Source organism: Ichthyophthirius multifiliis (assembly GCF_000220395.1).
Source record: "Ichthyophthirius multifiliis unplaced genomic scaffold scaff_1120509251421, whole genome shotgun sequence".
Lineage (NCBI taxonomy): Eukaryota > Ciliophora > Oligohymenophorea > Hymenostomatida > Ichthyophthirius > Ichthyophthirius multifiliis.
Window position 1 is genome coordinate 21,760 of NW_004085890.1, and position 22,203 is coordinate 43,962.

Sequence of the window (22,203 nt, forward strand, 5' to 3'; positions counted from 1 at the left end):
TTTTTTATTTTATATATTTTATATTATTTTTATAATTATATATTTTTTAAAAAATTTTTAATAATCTTTTATGTTTTATACAGAAAAAAATAAATTATTTTTATATTTATTATATTTAATTAATTTTAGAAAAATTTTATATAATAAAAAATATTTAGAAAGATAAATAAGTCAATATATTTTCAGTTAATTTATTATTCTTTCCAATAACTATATAAATCACCATTTAACATATTTTAAACACTTTCAATAAATTAATATTCATTTGAAAGCAAAGGAGGTTTGTAATCTTTTATTTCCTCCAAAGGGTCACTTTTATTATGTAATTAAGGAATAATATTAAAATCAGGCAAATATTAATTTAAGCTTTTGTTAGCTTCAGTTGTAAACTTTATAAATTGAGGCGGATTTTTTTTAATTTTCATTAAAGCAGTTTTATTTTTATTATAATCTTTTAATATATTAATAGCAATTTTTTTGAAAATTTCTTTATCTCCTTGACATTATTTCATAGCTTCATATAATTATTTTCCAATTTTGGTTTAAAATTATTATTATTATTATTATTGTTATTATTATTATTATTATTATTATTATTATTATTGTTAATTATGGCTTTTTTATGATTCATTTATTTCGTTTTTTTAAAAATATACAGATCTTCTATTTGTACTATTACTTTGTTTTAATCTTAATTGTTTTTGGGAAATATTGCTTCTTATTTTTACGTTTTAAATTTCTTTTTAGAAACTTTGTAAATTCTCTGCAACTTTATCAATATTATGTATATTTATAGTTTTATGTTTTTAAAAGATTTTTTTTTTTTTAATTTCTTCTTGTCTTTTCCTTAAATCTTTTGCCTGCATTTCTAATCGTTTTTTATAAGAATAAAATTCGATTTCTTAATCAACAGGAGCCTATTATTCCTCATCACTATTAGATTGCTGTGAATCCCCTTATTTTTTATCTTTAACGTTTTATTTTTGGTTTTTTTCTTGGTTTTTTTAATCCTACTTTTCTTAAGTATTCTCATTTTAATCTTAATTGCTTTTAGTTGATTGTAAAAATGTCTAATAATCTATATATTCTACTTTCGATTTGTATATATTTAATCTATCGTTATTTTAAATATATAAATATAAATAATAAAATACCTATGATTTATTAATTCTATTGAATTAACTTTTTATTCCGGATAAGGATATTTAAGTAGATTTCTACCTATATTTTTCCATAATTAGGTTTTTGACTTTAATTCTGAATTTTTAATTTTTTATAGATAATTTAAATGATTTTTTTTTATATTACCTAAATTATCATTGGTGGGTTCATTTGTTATATTTTTAGAATTTTATTCTAAGTTTATTCCTTGGTCGAATTTCATATTTTCTTTTAGGCTTGGATTTTATTGAAATAATTCCTCAATTTATTATTATAAATTTTAAAATTAGTTAATATAATCTTATTTGTTTTTATTGTTTTTTTTTTTTTTAAACAAAAAATAAAATAAAAAAATTATTTATATTTTTAATTTAACTTTCATCTTTATTATCATCAATAGAAGAATTAAATGAATTATCAGTATTTAAAGAGTCTTAAGAAGAAAATTCAATTAAATTATTATCTTTTTCTTCTGCGCTTAAACCATTATGAGCATTTTAAGTAATTTATTTAAAAAGTTCAGACATTTTAATTTATTTTATTAAAAAAATGATATATATATATATATTTATAAAATTTATTTAATTAAAATAAAATTTTTACAATAACATAATTTTGTTTTATTCCTTTTTTTTAAAAAAATAAAATAATTAAATTTACAAAAAAAAAAAAATAATAAAAAATTTATTTAAAAACAAAAATAAAACAAATAAACTATTTTTTTTATTTTTTTATCATTCTTCATCTTATTATTTATTTAATCTTAAAGATCTACGTACCCATCCATATGTAGGTTCTTTAGTAATCTAACTTTTAGTATAAAATTTAGCTTTTAATAAGGTAAGTACATATTTTTTAGTATCCAGTTAATTGTGTGTAATTTCTTTAATATCTAATCCAAGTATATTTTTTCTTTTATTAAATTTATTTGAACTATACATTTTTTTCTCTTCTTCATTTTGATTTTCTTATTGAGAAAATAATTAATAATTATCAACATATATTGCTTTTAATGATTATTATTATTCACTTTCTAATTATGTAGTTTATGTAGTTTATTCTTCTTTGTGTAGGTTTTCATGTGATTCTTCTAGACTAGTTATTATATCTTATATTTTTATTAAAGAGCTTTATATTTCTTCTGATAATTTATCGAATTCTGTTTTTTCCTAATTTTTATTACTATTATCTTATTAATTATTTATTTATATTTGTTATTCATAATTGTTTATTTACATTTATTCTTACTAATTATTTATTTATTATTCTTGTTATTAATTTTATTATGTTTCTTATTCAATTGTATCATATTATTATTATGTTTATTAACTATTATTTATTTTAGTTTCTTACTCTAAATTTTGTTAAGTTTCTTATTCTAAATTTTATTAAGTTTCTTATTCTATATTTTATTAAGTTTCTTATTCTAAATTTTATTAAGTTTCTTATTCTATATTTTATTTAGTTTCTTACTCTAAATTTTGTTAAGTTTCTTATTCTAAATTTTGTTAAGTTTCTTATCCTAAATTTTATTAAGTTTCTTATTCTATATTTTGTTAAGTTTCTTATTCTATATTTTGTTAAGTTTCTTACTCTAAATTTTGTTAAGTTTCTTACTCTAAATTTTGTTAAGTCTCTTATTCTATATTTTGTTAAGTTTCTTATTCTATATTTTGTTAAGTTTCTTACTCTAAATTTTGTTAAGTTTCTTCTTTTTAAGCAGATTCCTAATTCTCATCTACAACAATTATACTTTCAGCAATTGTATTTAAATATCTTTATTCAATAATTTAATTTGCCTTTATATTTTTTGTTTTGTTATTTATTTAACTTTTATTGATATTTTTTTTTTTTTTTTTTTTTTTTTCGTTTATTTATATAACAAAAAATTTATTATTATTAATAAAAAAAAATGGTTACATTAATAAATTGTAGTGCATTTTTTTTCCATTCTTGCTTGAAATCAAAATTAAGTAGAAATAATATCCATAATTATTAATTAAGTTTTATTTTATTTATTCCATCAATCATTATTCCTTTAAATATTGTTATATTACATTCATTTAATATATTTATTATTTATTATCGAATTTCTTATTTATTTGTTATTTCTTAATGCTATTTTAAATAACAATAAAAAAATTACTAAAAATATATAATGAAAAATTACCAAATATTTCATATATAACTTTTCAATTTAATTTTCTATTTATTGAATTATGAGATTATTATTGTTATTTTATTTGTATTAATTATTTCGAGTTAAATTAATATTTGTTGAAAATGTTTATTTACAAGACAAAAAGAAATTACTTTCTTATTATTTTTTTATTAAATTCAGGCTCCTATTTATACAGAATTGCATTGCTTATTTTGGATATTTTCGTAATGAATTTTCAAAGCTTTTTAAATGTGCATTTTGTTATTATCTTTTATATGAAAATTCAGAAAAAAATGATTTCTACATACTTTGTTCTCTTTATTTTTAAAATTAAAAATAATCTTGTATTATTATACATTTAATTCATTTTTTATGTTTTTTACATACTTTTACTTTTTCCATCTTTCTAGTTTTTCAGCCATTTATTGAGATTTTTAAACATCAAACTTTTTTATTGGCTTTGTAAATTGTAAAATTTTATAATTTCGTAAATATTTTTGGAAATTATGAGTTTCTTTACTTTTTTTTTATAAATATAAAAGTATTTAATTTTTCGTTTTTATATTAATAATATTTTACGAAGAAATACAATTTTTTAAGTCATTCATTTTTTATATTGTTTTTATTCTATTTTTTTTATATGTTTTAAATTTTTTAAAAAATAGCAAAAATATATATTTTATTTAATTTTCAATTTAATTTGAATTAAATTTTAACATTAAAATTTTATTTTATAAATATTAGAGAATTAATATATAAATCATTTTTATTTTTTAAAAATAATTTATAAAATAATATTATAGATAAAAAATACAAAAATACAAATTAAAGTATCATAATAAATATTAATATAAATTATATTATTATTAAAAATAATATATATAGATATATTTATATACATATTTTTATTTATATATATATATATATTTATATATTTATCCATAATAAAATTATTATTAATTTCAAAGATATTTTATTTATATTAATCAAAATAAATTATTTTTAAATTTTTTATTTTTTATTATTTGCAAACATATTTATTATAATTTTATTTGAATATTTATTATTATTTTATATATTTATTATTTTATATTTTTTATATATTTTAAAGAAACATAGCATTTTAAATAATAATTATTTCAAAATATTATTTATTTATAACTTTAAATTAAATAATAGTTATGAAATTAAAATTATTTACATTATTGTAATATATTTTATTCAAATAAAATATTTATTTTAAATTAATTAAAATTATATTCAAATATATATTAAAAATAAAATATATTTATATATATATATAATATAATGAAAATTAGAACATAAAAAAACGATATATATTATGAAGATTAATCTTAAAATGTTTGCAAAACACATTATAATTATGAAGGCCTATAAATGCACAATTTAATTAAAGAATATTTAAATTGGGATTAAGAATATGAAGAAAAATCTAAAATAAATATGGACAAATACTTAGAGAATTAAGAAATTATTTAAAAATTAAAAGAACAGCAATTAATAGTAGAAGAATAGAGGTAATGTATTAATGCAAACATTAATTAATACTAAGAAAATGAATAATAGTAATCTTAAAAAAAACGTTTATTTAATTAAATTTCAGAAGAAAAAGCTTAAATTGAATATGAAAATATGCAATTATAATTATTAAAAACCATAAAGAATAAAAAGAAATAATTGAAATAAAAAAAAGTTAACTTCAATCATTAAACAAGAATAAAAAATGAAATAAATAATAATATAAATTAAAAATTTTAAAAAAATTAAACAATTTAACAATAGAATTAAGATGAAAAAAAAACATAATAAAAATAATTTAATTTAGAGTATTTTGAAAATTTATATGAATAAGGATTAGAAAGAAAAAAATAATGGGATGAAATTAGAAAGAATGTCTAGTATTTAAAATCTTAAGAATAATTAAATGAATGTAGCTTTAAACCTTAAATTACAAAAAAAGCTTAATAATTATCGACTTAAAAGTTTATATTAATTAAATAATAAAATATATATATATATATATATATATATATATATATATAAATATATTTTTAGTGAGAATTATATATGTATATAAGACAAAACTGTTATGCATAAAAAAAGAATGGATTTTTTAAAAAATAAACGATAGTAAGAATTATAAATGTAAGAAAATTAAGAATGTACTTTTTAACCTAAAATTAATGAAGAATTTAAAAGTCAAAATTAATCATAAATGAGTTTGAGTTTATTTGATAGATAAATTGAATGGCAAAAAAGAATTTAAGAAAAAAACGATGAAAGAAGGAATATGTAATACTATTCATAAATAAAATAATCATAATTTAGTTCAAGTTAGGTCTTAAAAAGAAATAATTCATTTAAATCTCCATCCTGCATGTAAAAAAATAATTTAAGATCATGCTTTGAAGGAAATTTTGTTAATTCAATAAATAAATAATATTATATATATATATATATAGTATATATAAATATATATATATATATATATTTTTAATATTTCTTTTATTCATATAATTTTATTTATATATTTTAATTATTTTTTTTGTAGATGAATATAAAAAAGAAAAAGAATATATATAAAATTCATAAGATAATCAATAAAATTTAAAAATTATTTAAAACCAAGAAAATAGTAGTAGTAATGAGAATTAAAATAAAAAATATTTATTTTAAAATAATTTTAATAATAATAATAATATCAATAAAAATTTAATTTACTAAATTTAATAAACTTCTAAAGAAATAGAATAGGAAAAATAAGATTAAGTTAACGAATTAAATAATTAATATAAGTATTGTAAAAGTTAAAAAAATTAATAATCTTTATTTATTCCTCCATAAAAAGCAAATATTATTTTAGATAAAGTTATTGTTAAAAATAATTAGTATACATATTATGATGAAGGTGATTAAGAAAAAGAAGAGTTTGAACAAATGAAAAAATTATTTGTTAATTAATTTGGAAGTTAAGATAATTATTAATTTTCTAAAACAAGTAAAATAAATATTATATTTAATTTAAATAAATATAAAATAGATTAGACTTGCTGATATTAAATTTAAAAAAAAAATTATAATAAAACATATAATTTATTAGATTTTTTTTTTAATTTCTTTTTGCATTTTTTTTTTTTTAAGGAAATAATTACTATTTATAATTTTTTTTTATATACATTAAAAAAATAATAAATTATATAAATTTTATTTAAATAAATATTATTATCTTATATATTTAATCAATCCATTATAATATAATGATATATAAATGCTTTCTTTTTTTTAAAAAAAAAAATATTAAAATAATATTTTAAATTGTTGATAATATTATATCTCAATAATTTCCATTAATTAAATTATTTGAGTATATAGGAAAAGTATTAAATTAAGATTCTTATAAAAATAAAATAAAATAAAATAAAATAAGAATTAATATAGGTAACTCTATTAAAACAAGTTTTTTTTTTAACAAAAAAATATACGAAAAAAATGAATAATTTATTTTATTCTAATTATGATAAATTTAAAAAAATATAAGAAATGAGATTTTCTTAATTTAAAGAAGTCAAAAATGATTTTTAAAAAGCTTAATAAATAATAACATAAATTAAAAAGAAAATATGATAAAGTACTTATTTCAATAAAAAAATTAATACTTTCCAATAAGATTAATAAATATGTTGAAAATACTGTTTATATATAATATTAATCCAAAAATATTAATAGGTAAATATATCTAAAGAATAATGAACAATATTTTCTCAGAATAAATTGACATAAAACAAAAGGAAATATTAATAACAAATCACAGACATAAAGACAGATATATAATAGTAATAAGAATATAGTTAACTCAAAAAACTAATAGTCCGTTTTATTTATGCATAAGACAGAAATTAAATAATATATACATATTGTATTATATAAGTCATATATATATGATATATATTTTGTTAAAATATTTTTACATATTTTACATATAAATATAATTATTTACCTGGAAAATTAGAAATACCAGAAGAAATTACGAATAATAATAAAATTAAAAGAATAAATTACAGATATTGAGTTTATAATTAAATGTTAATAAAAAAAAATATTTAATAAAATAAATAAATCCTAAATATTATATATATATATAGTAAAATAGATATAATAAAAAAATATATGAATTTCAATATTATTTTTTTTTTTTTTTTTTGAAAAAAAAAAAAAAAAAACTAAATAAATAAATCCTATTATAATAATAATCATTACTCAGCATTTTTAATTTTTTCTTAGATCTGTATTTTTTCCCATTCCTTTATGTTATTTTCACAATTAGTAATCATAAACTTATATTCTTCCCCAACAAATTTAATAAAAACATTATATAAAGGCAAAACAATAACTTTCGAAAAATTACTTTCCTATTTAGCAATAATCTCTAACTAATCCAATCCTAATAAATAAGGAGTAACTGGAATTCCCAATTTTTTCTCCTCTTCTACTTATTAAGTAAATTCTCTACAAATTCTAAAAGACCATTCTTTTGATAAATCATTAATTTTTGTAGGTCCTGTAAGATCAGCTACATGTACCACAAATCCACACATAAGCTTTTTATCAGCTTCATTTTTTACTAATTAAACAAAAAAATAATTATAAAATATATTTTTTTGCTTATATACTTAAATCTATTCTTTCTTGGCTTGCACAAGCTAATTTAATTTCAAAGGCTTGAGTTAAGTCTTTGTGTTTTTTCATATCAGTCGATAAAATATTAGAAATGCAGAATTTTCTCATATTTTGAGTTTCTTCCGCAGTTAAATTTACCAAAAAATTATTTTAATATAAAAGCTTGAATAATGAAGACGCATGATGGTTTTCTAAAACAGACTCATCATTATATTTTATTGCTATTTTTGATTATGTAGCAATTTCGAATGTGTTTGTATGTCCTGTATGGGATACATCATGTCCCATTGCAGAAAATAATAGTGTGAATTATTCTATAGTGTCCAAATATTAATCAAGTAATTTTTAATTTAAGAAATAGAATATAGCATGTGAAACTTAAATTTTTTTTTTTTTTTTTTTTCGTATTTTTTTTTACCTGCTAATGCATGTTGAAAATTATGAAATGGATTGTTGTTTTTATCGTACTCTTTTATACATTAATGCATAAATTTATAAAATACATCTTTTTCTATGTTCATTTATTTAACATATCCTTTTAGATCAAACATACACCATATATATCTTATTTTATCTTCTATGTTTTCAATTTTATCGTAAGGAAAATCCCAAGATTGCAATAAATTTTAATCAGAAGGACTTACTTATTATAATGAATATTTAGAAACTATATGTTATTATTATTTTTTTTTAAAAAAAATATATATATAAAGCTATAATATTATATTTTTTTTTATTACTTTAATTATTAAATGGTGTAGTTTCTATTCTATCAAAACTTTATTAAAATTTAGTGAGAAGTTTTTACATGTTTGATTTAAATTTTCTATTTTTTTTATTTTATTTTTTTCATATTATTTAATAATTTTTATGTAAAATATACATAGGTAAATCTGTATGATAATATTCTATTACATAAGAATCTTTAAAAAAATCATCTGTAATCTTTATTTATTTATATTTATATTTATTTTTTTATAAAAACTAATTAATTTACATTAAAAGATTCCTGTATTTTATATTCAATTGCCCTATCTTGTAAAATATTTAATAAATCTTAAGGTTTTAAATATTATTCTAAATTATAGTGTTCTATTAATTAAGAACACATTTTTTCGATTTCTTAATAGATATTTTTTTTGCTTTTACCATTTTTAGAAACATAAAAATCATCTTAATTACTATTTTTTTATTTTTATTTTTTATAAAAAAAAATTATTTACTTTATATAATTAAATAAAATTAAATATGAATCAATTTAATAAAATTAATTTCTCAAAGGAATTATATCTACTTAATATTATTTAGCATCTACATTTCCAAAATTTAATTCTCCTTTTTCTAATTCATTTATCACTTTTTTTATTAATTTTTTATTTTCTTCTTCAAAAATAACATCATCAATACCTAATAGTTAACCCATTTAATGATTTTCTGGAATATAAATGAAACTATTATTTTTTAATAAAAAAATTAATTATTAAATAATTTTAAAAAAATACTCCAAGTTAGATGGAAGTGGTAAAGGTTAATAAATTAATTATCTTTTTTTATTAAACAAAAAGAAAATACTTTCAGGAGTTTTTAATTCAATGATTTGCATTATAAATTCTTTCATACTATAATTAGAAATTAATCCAGTGAAATATCTCCAGTATTTAGTTAACTTTTTTTTTTTGTTTAAAAAAAAAAAAAACATATTTATATTTTTTATTTTTACTCTTTCCACAAATGTAAAAATATTTAGCTTAAATTACTCTAATTATATTATATATTAAACTTTTTTAGAATCTCCTATAGGGATATTAATAAAACCATTGTTTATTATAACATTCCATTAGTTCTATTTTGTAATTTCTTTAAATAGTTAATCATTACAATGCAATATTTTACTATTTATAAAATAAATAAATATATTTTTATTTCTAAATATATATACCATTCGCATTTTAAATTAAAAGATAATATATCAGCTAAAATGTTTTTAAAAATTAAATGAGAATATCTAATATATTAAAACTTTATCATATGCAAAGTTGAAAGTATATTTTCTTTCATTGATTTATTGCTAAAAAGGTCTTTAACTGCATCATAAAGGAAATTAAAAATCATAAAATAACTTTTAGCTGGTAATTTTAAAAATTAAGAAAATTTTTAGTCTTCAACTAATTCAAAAATAAAGAAAACACTTTCTTGTAGTTTTATAAAAAAGAACTTTTTAGGACCAAAAATCAATGTAAAATTTTATAAATCAGGTCTTTCTTATGTATTATCTACTATTTCGTTTTTGTTTTCACCGATTAAAAATTAATTTAACTCTTCTATTGCATTTTTTAATGTTTGGAATGGAATCTATTTTTAAAAAAAAAATTAATTATGTAAATTATTTTTTTATGTAGAGAAAATAATTTTTAGATTTTTTTTTTATTAATTATTGTTTAAGATAAGAAGTTATTTTTTTATATATTTTTATTTTATTTATTTTTTAATATTTTATATTAATTTATTTTACATTCAAATTATCATTAGTAGAAAAGTATTATCCTTAATTATTTTACAATTAATAAATTACAGTAAAATTGTTAGATTTAAAAGCTGATTACGATATTATTTTAAGCAAATTTAATATTTTTTATTTATTTATTTTTTAGTTTAAAATATATATTCTTTATTAATCAAGTTCTTTTATTGTTTCCTATATTGAAATAAAAATATTTTAAATGAATTTTTATTTTGTTATATTTATACTTTGAATATTTTAATAGTTTTTTATATTTATTCAATTATATTTTATTCAACATCAAAATTATGTATTGAATTTTTGATTTAAGGAAAACTAAAAGAATAAATATATAAAAAAATTAAAGTAAGTTTCTTTATATTTTATAGAAAAAAAATCTATAAAAATAAATAAAGTACATTTATTATTATTAAGGATAATATTCATTAATAATATTTAAATTATTAAGTTTCTATTTTACTAAATTAAGTTCACTTAATTCTTATAAAGTTAAGTTTATTTTTTAATTATTCGATATTTAATCTAAGCTTTTATTCAGTTACCTTAATAGGTCTAACATATTATTTTTATTTTGTTAAGAATTTTAATTGTTTTTATTAATCATTTATATGAAAAAAATATATAATATTTAGATAAAATAATATACTAAAATTAATTATATATATGATATAAGATTTTTTAAAATTGAATGATAAATATATTAAAATAAAATTTTATGAATAAAATAATATAAAATAATGATACTTTGAAATTATTATAAACTATTAATATTAAATAATTTTATTAATAAAATAATTTATGATAAAATATTATGTAATATGATACTTCAAAATTATTAATAAATATTAAAATTTTTATTTCCTTTATAATTTATAATAATATTAGATAAAATATTTATTTTATTAATTAAAATAAAATATATGATTTTTTTTATATGTGTATAAATAAATTAAAAATATTATTTATTTATGTTAATTTTATAAAATTAAGATTTTTTATGTTTTATTAGTATATAATTTGTTTTTATTAATTATCTTTTACTTTAAACAATATTATATTTTTTTAAAAAGTATTCAGTTTGATTCTGCTATGTTTGATGCCATTGAAATAAACAATTGCCTTTAAGTTAAATTAAAAAAATTATTATTTGTTTTATTAGTTAAACTTTTATTAAATAGTCACAGATATTTATATAATTATAATATTATGTAAATAAATAAAAAAAATTAACTTTTTTAAATAAATATTTAATGATTATAGACTGGTTATTATTAGAAATATTAATTTTATTAGTTTTTATCTACAAAAGTATTAATTTGATATTATATAACAATTTAATAACATTATAAATTATATAAATTTTAATATAAATATTATTTAATATAAATGGAATTATTAAATTCCATTAACATTATTATTATTAATTAAATAATTTTAAATTTTAGTTATTTGGACTAATTATTCAAATTTCCTTTTATTATTAATAAATTACTTATTGAAGTTATTATATCTATATTTAATAGCTTTATTTTATTTCTAAAATAAATTATTATTAAATATTTTATTAAGTTTGATAATTATTTTATTTATATGAGTTTTATTATTAATTAATAGAATTTTAAGGTTATTACAATGTTTATTCTTATACTTTATTATATTCATAAACTTTTACTTAAGGTATTTTTTCTCATTGAAAAGTCTGCTCTGAATTTTTCGTTTATTTAGATTATATTATTATTTGTTTATAATTATTATAATTGTTTTTAATTTTAATTCTTTAGTAATTATTATTAGTTTTTGTTTTTTAATTAATTAATTATATTAGTTTTAAAATTTTAATTATTATTATTTATGAATTTCTTTTTAATTTTAATAATTTATAAATATTTATTCTAAAAATAAAAAATCTATATTAATATGATAAATGTATTAAAATAAAAAAATAACTTATTCTTATTAAATTTTAATCTAAAAAATTAAATATTTTTAAATATAAAATTTATATTTATTATTTTATATATATTTTTATTATTTTCAAACTTGAATTTATGTAAAAATAGGAATATTTAATTAAATTTTTCTTAAATATAAGAAATAGTATTTACCCAATATTATTTTATTTATTTACCATCTTCATTATCATCAACAGAATTAATATTATTTTTAATAATATTAATTATTTCTTATATTTCTTCAAATTAAAACTATATATATTAAAATATATATATTTTAAAATAAAATATATATATATATATATATATATATATATATATGTTTTTATTACTTCAAATTATTAAGCAAAAATTAAAAATCTATTTAGTATATAGACATAAACACCACAATTTTTACCACCTTACTTTAATAAAATCTATCCAATTTTAATAGCTTTTTGTAGACATTTTTTAACTTAATTCTGATCTTTCTTTTTATATATTTTAATGAATATTTTATAAAAAAATTATAAAAAAAAATATTAAAATACGATTTGTATTCCATAATAAAGATGAGAACAACTAAGAGTAGTAATAATTTAATCTTATTTTTTCAATAATTTAGCAGAATAAGATGATAAATTACTACTTAAAGTATCAAAGTTTTCATCACTTAAACAATTAATTCTATTAAAAATTCCAATAAAAATATTCATAATTTCTAATTTATCATTAACATCGCTTAAATCATCTTAATAAATAATTAAACTTTAGCAAACTATTTCATAAGTAAATTCATCTAACTTTAATTTTTAAATATATAAATTAAATATATTTTAAATACATATATAATATACTTCTTTTTAATCATCAAATTCATTAATAATCAATAATAATTAAGTATATAACTTAAGTGCTAATTTAGGCATTTCCGATTATAATTCTTCAATAAGTTCTTTAATAATTTTGAATATATTTTAGTAATTAAGTACTTAATTTTATGCTTAAATGGAATAGACATATCTTGTAAAATTACATATAGCAAAAATAATACTCGGGTAAGTATAAACTTATCTTTTTATTTTACCATTTTTAAACTTAATAAGGAAAAGCTTAATAATATTCCAATATTATTAACAATCTTAATTATGTATAAGATGCACCATTCTTGCTAGCAAAGATTATTCAAGTTCAAATTCATAATCTTCTATTTCTACATAATCATCTTATTATTCTAACATAGGAGATATAAATAATATAAGTTAATTCGCTAATTCTTCGTTTGAAATTTCTTTTTTGGTAGAAATTACTGTTTGTATGATCTTTTAAGCTACTTATCTTCTTTTAACAAACGATAAATAATTCATTAATTTAGGATATTCGTTCATATTTAAAATTGAAAGAGATAAATTTTCTAGGGGCAAAGTTAAAAATTTAACAATGTTTTTAAAACATTCATCTGTAAAGTCTTAAATTTACTACTTTTGGCATATTAGTACACAACTTTTTAAAATTTAGTTCACACACTCTACGTTTTATAAATAACATTTTAGTGTAAATTTAAGAAAGGCTGCCATCAAATCTAAAATGTTTTAAAACTCATTACTGCTAGTTTTTTCAATCATCTTGTCAATATTTTATTTAAACATGTTGTATATAGAGTCTCCTTTTTATTAAAAGGAAGCTGCAACATCCTTATTATAAATGGCGAATTCTGCTAATCTGTCCATTAAACGTATAAAAATAATTTTAATGTCTACTTTTGGGTCTAAGTTCATCGTACAAACCTGCAACATTAATTATAAAGTATCCAAATGATACTCATCTGGAAAAGAACTTATTATTACGTCAAATAGATATTATTAAGAAATTGCGTCGCTTTAATTTTCTATCAAATCAAGTAATTAAGGAAGTACTTAATTTTTATAAACTTGCAAATTAACACCTTCCAAACTACTTAAACGAAGTATATTTTCGCCACAAAGTTATTTCAAATCGAGTCTTTACTTTTCTTTTTTTTATTTGTTTTTAGTTTTAGCACTCATTCTTACCCAAAGTTTATTCATATCAGCTAAATTTCTCATTATTATATTTATACAATCATTTGTATCACCTCCTTCACTTTTATTATAAAAATTAAATTTATATATTTATATAATTTATATATTTATATATTTATATATATTTATATATTTATATATTTATATATTTATATATTTATATATTCATATATTTATATATACCCATAATATTCTGAATCTTAATCCGGCAATCTATCTTTACACATTTTTAAGAAATAGTATCTTAAAAAAAGTCCTCTTGTTGGATGTTCTACTCCTTTAATCATTTCTAGTAAATCTAAAAGAATTTCCTTTGCGCCAACTTCATGAGTTTGTATATATACAGATCCTACAGTGATTAATAAATACAGTCTTGGTATTAACTTAGATGCATGTTATACAGATTCGTATAAATCCATCATTTTTCTACCTCTTCGGTATTCTTCTTTAAAAAATTATTCCATATTTCTCATTTCATCGAATATTTGCATAAAAAGAATATAATAGTTTTTTGGATTTAGTGATTTTTGGGGTTTAGACCCAAGTTCGTCGAGCATTGATGAAGCGTATTTTAGACCTTCCCGAAGATTTGTTTATTCTAAAGAACGTTTCATGAAATAGGCTTACTCTTTTACTTTTTATCGAGATTTATCTAATAATCTTTCTTGCTCGATGTCTTCCATTATTTTTGTTATTTTTTTATATTTTTTTTTTGAAAAGGATTTTTTATTATGAAAATATATAATTTTTTTTTTGTTTTTTTTATTATTTATTAAAATTTTTTTATATATAAAAAATCTTATCTTTAAGTTTTTTTTGATAAAATATTCATTATATTATTATTATTTTACATTTTCTTTGTATTTAAATAAATTTTATATCAAATATTTTTTTATAATATAAATGAATTGATTAATTTTAATATATTTTTAGTTAATAAAATTAAATATTTTTAAATTATTTAATAAATAAATATATATAATATATATAATATATAAAAAAATTAAAAATATTAACTATAAATATTATCAATTTAAAAAATTTATTAAATATATCCTATAAATACTATATTATATTTCAATTTAAAATAAAATAAAAAAATTCTTTAGAAATAAAAAATAGATAATTTTAAAATAATGAATCAAGAAGTAAAAATATTTATATTTCTTAAAAAAATATCACATTAAACTATTTTAAAAAGTAAATTAAAAGATAAGAAAAACGTCAAAACTTTATAATTAACAAAAATAGTTGTAATAATATTGAAAAATCCTGTGAAAATTATTAAATAATTCCAAAATAAAAAACCGAATAAGATATTTAATTTATAATTTAATGTTTAAAAAATCACTTTATATTTTATAATCTATAAGAATCTTAACTGTAAAAAATAAAACATAATAAATACTTCTTTTTTTTTTTTTACAAAAATAAAATAAAATAGAGAAAAATTAGTATAAGATATGAATTATTGTTATGTAAAAGAAAATGAATATATAATAAAATAAGGAGATAATAATGCATTTACATTTTATATTTTTGAAAAAGGGACTGTCGAAGTTTAAGTAAATGATATAAAAATTAAAATGTTAAAAGAAGGTGATTGCTTTGGAGAATTAGCGTTATTATATAGTGCTCAAAGATCAGCTTCATGTATTGCTTTGGTAAAGAGTTTTTTTTGGATAATAGATCGTATTACATTTAAAAAAGCAGTCGAGTTAATGATTAAACGCGAATATTAATTAAATCGAAAATTTATTGACAAAATGCATTTCTTTTGTATAAAATTAAATAATAATAAATAAAATATTTTTTTTTAAAAAAAAAAGAAAATCTTACTTCTGGTTAAAAAGATTCAATAGCTGGTGCCTTAGTAGATTAAAGGTTTTACAAAGAATAAAACATAGTAAATTAGAATGAATCAGCAAGTTCCTTTTACATAATAAAGGAAGGCGCAGTAAGTGTAATATCAGAAAATAAATAAATACGAATTTTAAAAGCTGGCCAATCTTTTGGAGAAACGGCTCTTTTATAAGGAGTTTAAGTACGAACTATGACCGTAAAAGCAATAGAAAATACTACATGCTTAGCTTTAGGAAGAGATGTTTTGACTTAATTATTAGGGGATAAAGTCGAAGTTATTATTTATAGAAATATTGCAAAATGGACTTTGGAAAAAGGAAAGGGTTTTAAAGATTTGAATAATGATTAGTTAGATAAAATATTAGATATTATGATTATTTAGAGAAGGTATAAAAACGATATAATTTTTTTCAAAAATTCGAAAGTTTCGGAAAATTTTTGTGTGGTTTTGAAAGGAAGCCTTAAGGTATTTTTATATTTTAATATATTTAAATATAATTATGTATACATTTTTTTTTATCATATTTTTATTATTATACTTATTATGATTTTCCTATTCTAAATTTTAAGTTGTAAAAAAGCTTACTGATGATATCATTTTTAAAAAAGGATAAATAGTTGGTGGAGACGAAAATATAATATAAACATGTTCATCTTCTATATATGAAAGTGATTTGATTTGCGAAGAAAACTCGATTGTGGCTTTGATATCTAATCAGCTTTTAATTTAAAATATAGGAGGTACTTTATCTGAAATAATAGCTAAAAATTATTAAATAAATACCTAAATATAATTAAAGGAAAACTAAATATAACAAAATATAAACTTTATATAATTATAGGATCTTTGTGTATTATAAAAGTTAGGAACTGGTTAGTTTGGGAATGTTTATTTAGTAAAAAATAAAAATAATAACTAATTATATGCATTAAAATGTATAAGTAAACATACTGTGGTTTCAATAAATTTAGAATCTCATATAATAGAGGAGAAAAAAGTTATGTAAATAGTAAATAATAATTTCATAATGAGATATTTTAAATGCTTTAAAGATGAATTCAATGTTTATTTTTTGCTAGAATTTATTTAAGGCCAAGAGCTATTTAATGTTATTAGAGATATAGGACTTTTGAGTAGTTGGGATTCTTAATTTTATGTCGGTTCTTTGATTCTAGTAGTTGAATATTTACATTCTTCGAATGTTATTTATAGAGATATTAAGCCTGAGAATATCATGGTTAATTAGAAAGGATATGTAAAACTAATTGATATGGGAACGGCTAAAATATTGAAATAAAATAAAGGAAATATTACAAGAACTTTTACTATTATTGGCACTCCACATTATATGGCTCCTGAAATTATATCGGGAAAGGGTTATAATTATTTAGTAGATTTGTGGTCTATAGGCATATTTTTTTTATTTTTATTTTTTTTTTATTTTATTTTTTTATAGGAGTTTGTCTTTATGAGTTTATGTGTGGGTGTTTACCTTTTGGTGAAGAAGCGGAAGATCCTTATGAAATTTATGAAGAAATTATCAAGAAAAAATTGGTTTTTAATAAATTGATTTAAGATAAAAAAGCTAAAGCTTTAATTGAGTAATTACTAAGTAGAGTTCAAGAAATTAGATTAGGAGGGTCTTTTAATAATTTAAAATAACATAAATTTTTTAGAAATTTAGATTGGGTAGTTTTTAATTTTAATATTTATTAAAATATATTTTTTTTTATTTTAATAAATAGTAAAAATTAAATAATATGGATTATGAAGCACCATATATACCTTAATATAATATAAAATGGAGTATAGATGACATTGAAACTAAGACTGGTAAAAACATTATTGAGTAAATAAAATCAGAAGGATAATTAAAAATAGCTTGTTAATCTTAAGTAATTGATTGGGAACAAGAATTATGAGTATTTTCATAATTTCTTTTATTAAAATTATTTCTAAAATATATATATATATATATTATCATATTATATTTAAATATAAATGTTTTTATAATTTTATTAATAAATTTTTATAAAAGTTATAAAAATTATAATTTTATTTTTATAATTTTTAGTTTAATTAAAATAAATAATATATATATATTTTATTAAAAACATAATAAATATTTATTAAATTTACTATTTTTATATATATAAAAATTAATACTTTTTTTTATTTAATTGAAGTAATATTTTCAATTAAATTAAATATAATTTTTATATAAAAAATATAATATGTTTATTTTTGTTCAAAATATTATAAAAAAATAAATCAACTCTATATGAGAATATCCTTTAATAAATAAAATATATTTAATATAAAAAATAATTACATAATTTTCTTCATTCTACATTACTAGTTGTATAATTATTAGTAGTATATGTATTTCCTGTTTAAGCAACTTATCTTGCTTCATTTAAAATTTTCTAAATATAAGCCTCCCTTTCTTAAGCTGACATTTATTATCCATTTTAATCTTAACCATTAACAACATAAGTATTTTTAGTGATATTTTCAACTACCTGAGGTCTATATTGATTATAAGTAACACTATGACTTTCTCCTACAACATGATTTTCGACTATAGAGTTTGATTTTCCTGATCGTTTTGCTTAATCGTCTGCAAAAGTGTATGTTTGGGGGTATGTTTAATTTTGTAATTATTCATTCATTTACTATTAAGGATAATAATTGGTATAATATTATTAAGTATTTTCATATGATTATTCTGTCATTTTATTTCCACCTCTTTTTACTGCATCTTCTTCTTAATAACTTGAAGTAAAGGCTTAAACTCTTGGCATACTCCTTTTTATTACATTTTCATTAGATTATACTTAAGTTTCTTATTATTAGGCGTTTAAAGGTTATTATTATTATTATTATTCAGTTACGTAAGTATAAGTAGTTGCGTTATTATTACTATTCATAGTTAAAGGAACATATTAACCTACTGAAGTATTTGTAAATTGAGCATAATTTACTTGTTAAGTTGTGTCAAAAGGAACATAATTTACGGAATTTTTACCAGACATTTTAAATTAATCTTCAGCTTACTATTATTTATATATATATACATATAAATATAAAAATATAAATAAATATAATTTTACATTATAATTGACTTATTATTTAACATTAGGAAGTGATGTAGTATAAACATTAGTAGTATAACTAGTTTATACATTACTATCATTTGTAGCTACTCCATATTTTTAAACTGTTTCTCTGCTCATTTTAAGAATAGCTTCAACTCTAGCATCTAAGTCGCTTAAATTGTTCTAAGCAATAGGATATACAGGTTATGTCTATTCTAAAACATAAGTAGGTTATTAAACTTCATATCTAATTGTATTTTAACTTAACGGAGTTTCTAATTATACTATTTGTTATTATTATTAACTAACAATCTCTATAGTACTAATATTTCTCGCAGCATTATTTCTGACCCATTAAGACTCTAATTCTGAGTTTAATTACTCAATAGAAATTCTATCTAATTATTATTCGAGTATCATTTTTTGTAAAATTTAATAGAAATTATTAGAGTATTATAATCTTACTTAGGATAATAAAGAATTTATCTTTTCAGAATTTAGTGTGTATTATTCTTTATTATAACAACTAGCGCTTACATTATCTAAAGTTGAAGCTTCTAAAAGGGTCATTCCCAGTGAAAAAACTTCGTTTTTAGAGGCATCATAAGTGGGGGTTTGGTTAAATCTTTTCAAATGTTCTAATAATTAAGGTGATATATAGCAGTCATCAGTTTATCCCGTTAATAAGAGGGAATAATTGGACATGTTTTACGATTAAATGTACAATTCACCAAGTTTTACTTAACCAATATCGTTTAAGAGCACATTGTAGGGTCTAATATCTCCATGAGTTACATTTTTAGACTTCAAATAGAGGATAGCACTAGCTAGAGATTGCAATAAGTATAGAAGCTCACCTTCAGTGTATGGAATTCTGACTCTTCTCCTTTCGGAAATTTCAGTTTTTAAGTCATTAAAGTAATATTCGTAAAGAAGACATATTTTGTAAAAAGACGAGCAAAATTCGTTGTTTTATTAAGAATTGAAATTCAATAATTTAACTATATTAGGGTGATCTAATAAACTTCTGAATTTTAACTCAGCAACTCGGGTTTGCCATTGTTTTTCATTGTTTGTAGTTTTGGTTATTTCGGCCACTTTTTATTTTGATTGTTTATTTTCTAAAATTTTGATTGTCCCGTAACGGACATCGTTTAAAGATTAGGCTTGGGTAAAGTCTTAAGGGTTATATAATTGTCTGTCCACAATTGATGATTAAGATTAATTGCCCATTTTTTTATTTTAATTAAATTTTTGTTTGGTTTTTTATTTTAGTTTTTATTTAATATAATTAATTGTATATTTATATTTTTATTATTATTTTATTTTCTATATTTAAATTTATTTATTTCTTTTATTTTTATTTAAAGGAAAATTTAAGATAATTTTTTTTTTCAATTTTTAAATTTTAAATATAAATAAATACTTATATTATTTATATTTATAAGCATATTTTTATTTATTTAATTAAAAAATATGATTATATTTATTTATAAATAAAAAAAAAAAATTAATTTAAAAATATAAAATAAATAAAAAATTCAAAGATAAGATATAATAAATTATATAATTTATTTATTATATTAAAATATTTTATGAATCTTACAATAAAAAAAATAACACTAAAATCTTAAATAATATAAATATATAAATAAATATATATATATATATAAAAGAAATCATATAAAATAAATAATACTATCAAAAAAATTAATAAAATAACATAAATGTAAAATAATTCATAAGTTTGTATTGAATAAATAATAGATATATTTTCTTAATTTATAGAAAACATGTGTTAAACTTCTAAAATAATTTTTTCAAAGAAACTTTTTGATGAATGGTAATAAATTAAAAATTTGATGAATCCATTTAATTATGATAATGTTAAAACTTACCTAGCATAATAAAACGAGAAGAACTAACAGAATTTAAAAAATAATTTAAAAATATTAAAAAATTAAAGTTTTCAAACCAATAATTAATAAATACCATACGTAAATATGAAATTATAAAAGGATAATATTTCTTTAAAAACAGTTCCTTTAACATCAATAAAGATAGAAAATATTAGACAAAATAACCATATTAATAATTAAAATTAAATAGAAAATAGAAACAAAAATATATCATATTCATAATAAAAATATAATTCTATAAGAACTGAAATATCATAAAATGAAATATAATAAAATAATAACATATTTTTAAATAGAAACTAATCTTAATCACCTTCTTTAATGGAAACTAAAAATTAGATATTTTTTAATTTAGGAAATTCTGAAGATTATATTAAAATTTTTGATTAAAAATAATAATAAAATTAATTTAATTTTGAAGTATTACAAAAAAATATTAAATTATTATATGATATGATTAGTGCTAATTAATCACTAATTAAATAAGTTGTTTAATATAAATGATTTTAATTTTAATATTATAACTTTAATTTATTGTTAAATAATATTTATTACTTTAAATTGTTTTTATTAAATAAATTTTAATCGATGATATTTTATTTTATATTATTTTATTTAATATATATATAAATATATATATAAATAAATATATAAATATATATATATTTTTTTTTTTTTATATATATAAATATATTTTTTTTTGATTTAATATATTATTTATAATATATTTATTTTTTATTTTTAATTTATTTATTATTATTATTATAATTTGTTAAATAAAATAAAAATT

At 16.7% G+C, this 22,203-nt stretch overlaps 5 protein-coding genes across 5 annotated transcripts, besides 42 other annotated features; 1 reads left to right on the forward strand and 4 right to left on the reverse strand. All coding sequences in view use genetic code 6, as the record gives it.

Moving 5' to 3' along the window:
- Positions 1–33: part of a microsatellite that runs on past the window's edge.
- Positions 1–46: part of a microsatellite that runs on past the window's edge.
- Positions 47–182: 136 nt separating this feature from the next.
- Positions 183–1,688, reverse strand: IMG5_200370 (hypothetical protein; the record flags this gene model as incomplete). Its single annotated transcript, XM_004024027.1, has 3 exons — positions 183–615; positions 771–1,461; positions 1,538–1,688. 3 exons carry the CDS (start codon positions 1,686–1,688, stop codon positions 183–185), a joined length of 1,275 nt encoding a protein of 424 aa, XP_004024076.1.
- Positions 548–604: a microsatellite.
- A 105-nt stretch (positions 1,689–1,793) lies between the features above and the next one.
- Positions 1,794–1,862: a microsatellite.
- Positions 1,794–1,865: a microsatellite.
- A 486-nt stretch (positions 1,866–2,351) lies between these two features.
- Positions 2,352–2,441: a microsatellite.
- Positions 2,356–2,424: a microsatellite.
- Positions 2,420–2,463: a microsatellite.
- A 41-nt stretch (positions 2,464–2,504) lies between these two features.
- Positions 2,505–2,872: a microsatellite.
- Positions 2,873–3,003: 131 nt separating this feature from the next.
- Positions 3,004–3,028: a microsatellite.
- Positions 3,029–3,285: 257 nt separating this feature from the next.
- Positions 3,286–3,337: a microsatellite.
- An 860-nt stretch (positions 3,338–4,197) lies between these two features.
- Positions 4,198–4,257: a microsatellite.
- A 99-nt stretch (positions 4,258–4,356) lies between these two features.
- Positions 4,357–4,428: a microsatellite.
- Positions 4,359–4,430: a microsatellite.
- Positions 4,386–4,430: a microsatellite.
- A 135-nt stretch (positions 4,431–4,565) lies between these two features.
- Positions 4,566–4,631: a microsatellite.
- A 717-nt stretch (positions 4,632–5,348) lies between these two features.
- Positions 5,349–5,392: a microsatellite.
- A 390-nt stretch (positions 5,393–5,782) lies between these two features.
- Positions 5,783–5,834: a microsatellite.
- A 908-nt stretch (positions 5,835–6,742) lies between these two features.
- Positions 6,743–6,769: a microsatellite.
- An 824-nt stretch (positions 6,770–7,593) lies between these two features.
- IMG5_200380 (hypothetical protein) lies at positions 7,594–9,993 on the reverse strand (the record flags this gene model as incomplete). Its single annotated transcript, XM_004024028.1, has 7 exons — positions 9,741–9,993; positions 9,315–9,686; positions 8,904–9,055; positions 8,761–8,846; positions 8,439–8,687; positions 8,014–8,397; positions 7,594–7,964 (listed from the first exon to the last, which is right to left on the reverse strand). The coding sequence occupies exons 1-7, from the start codon at positions 9,966–9,968 to the stop codon at positions 7,594–7,596; spliced, it is 1,842 nt and encodes a 613-aa protein (XP_004024077.1). The 5' UTR covers positions 9,969–9,993.
- A 482-nt stretch (positions 9,994–10,475) lies between these two features.
- Positions 10,476–10,530: a microsatellite.
- Positions 10,531–10,789: 259 nt separating this feature from the next.
- Positions 10,790–10,818: a microsatellite.
- Positions 10,819–11,138: 320 nt separating this feature from the next.
- Positions 11,139–11,186: a microsatellite.
- A 117-nt stretch (positions 11,187–11,303) lies between these two features.
- Positions 11,304–11,339: a microsatellite.
- An 860-nt stretch (positions 11,340–12,199) lies between these two features.
- Positions 12,200–15,215, reverse strand: IMG5_200390 (vacuolar sorting protein, putative; the record flags this gene model as incomplete). The annotated part of the gene is made up of 5 exons (XM_004024029.1): positions 12,200–12,745; positions 12,826–12,963; positions 13,024–13,275; positions 13,330–14,593; positions 14,716–15,215. 5 exons carry the CDS (start codon positions 15,213–15,215, stop codon positions 12,200–12,202), a joined length of 2,700 nt encoding a protein of 899 aa, XP_004024078.1.
- Positions 12,259–12,296: a microsatellite.
- Positions 12,739–12,814: a microsatellite.
- Positions 12,741–12,790: a microsatellite.
- Positions 12,781–12,814: a microsatellite.
- Positions 14,613–14,713: a microsatellite.
- Positions 15,216–15,494: 279 nt separating the features above from the next.
- Positions 15,495–15,529: a microsatellite.
- Positions 15,530–16,118: 589 nt separating this feature from the next.
- IMG5_200400 (protein kinase domain protein) lies at positions 16,119–17,966 on the forward strand (the record flags this gene model as incomplete). Its single annotated transcript, XM_004024030.1, has 3 exons — positions 16,119–16,311; positions 16,362–16,861; positions 16,977–17,966. The coding sequence occupies 3 exons, from the start codon at positions 16,119–16,121 to the stop codon at positions 17,964–17,966; spliced, it is 1,683 nt and encodes a 560-aa protein (XP_004024079.1).
- Positions 17,149–17,194: a microsatellite.
- Positions 17,811–17,848: a microsatellite.
- Positions 17,814–17,846: a microsatellite.
- A 772-nt stretch (positions 17,967–18,738) lies between the features above and the next one.
- IMG5_200410 (protein kinase domain protein) lies at positions 18,739–20,764 on the reverse strand (the record flags this gene model as incomplete). The annotated part of the gene is made up of 2 exons (XM_004024031.1): positions 19,510–20,764; positions 18,739–19,452 (listed from the first exon to the last, which is right to left on the reverse strand). Exons 1-2 carry the CDS (start codon positions 20,725–20,727, stop codon positions 18,739–18,741), a joined length of 1,932 nt encoding a protein of 643 aa, XP_004024080.1. The 5' UTR covers positions 20,728–20,764.
- A 28-nt stretch (positions 20,765–20,792) lies between these two features.
- Positions 20,793–20,855: a microsatellite.
- Positions 20,856–21,125: 270 nt separating this feature from the next.
- Positions 21,126–21,189: a microsatellite.
- Positions 21,127–21,182: a microsatellite.
- A 469-nt stretch (positions 21,190–21,658) lies between the features above and the next one.
- Positions 21,659–21,689: a microsatellite.
- A 316-nt stretch (positions 21,690–22,005) lies between these two features.
- Positions 22,006–22,035: a microsatellite.
- Positions 22,031–22,078: a microsatellite.
- Positions 22,032–22,079: a microsatellite.
- Positions 22,061–22,155: a microsatellite.
- Positions 22,089–22,171: a microsatellite.
- Positions 22,125–22,182: a microsatellite.
- The last annotated feature ends 21 nt before the right edge of the window (positions 22,183–22,203 follow it).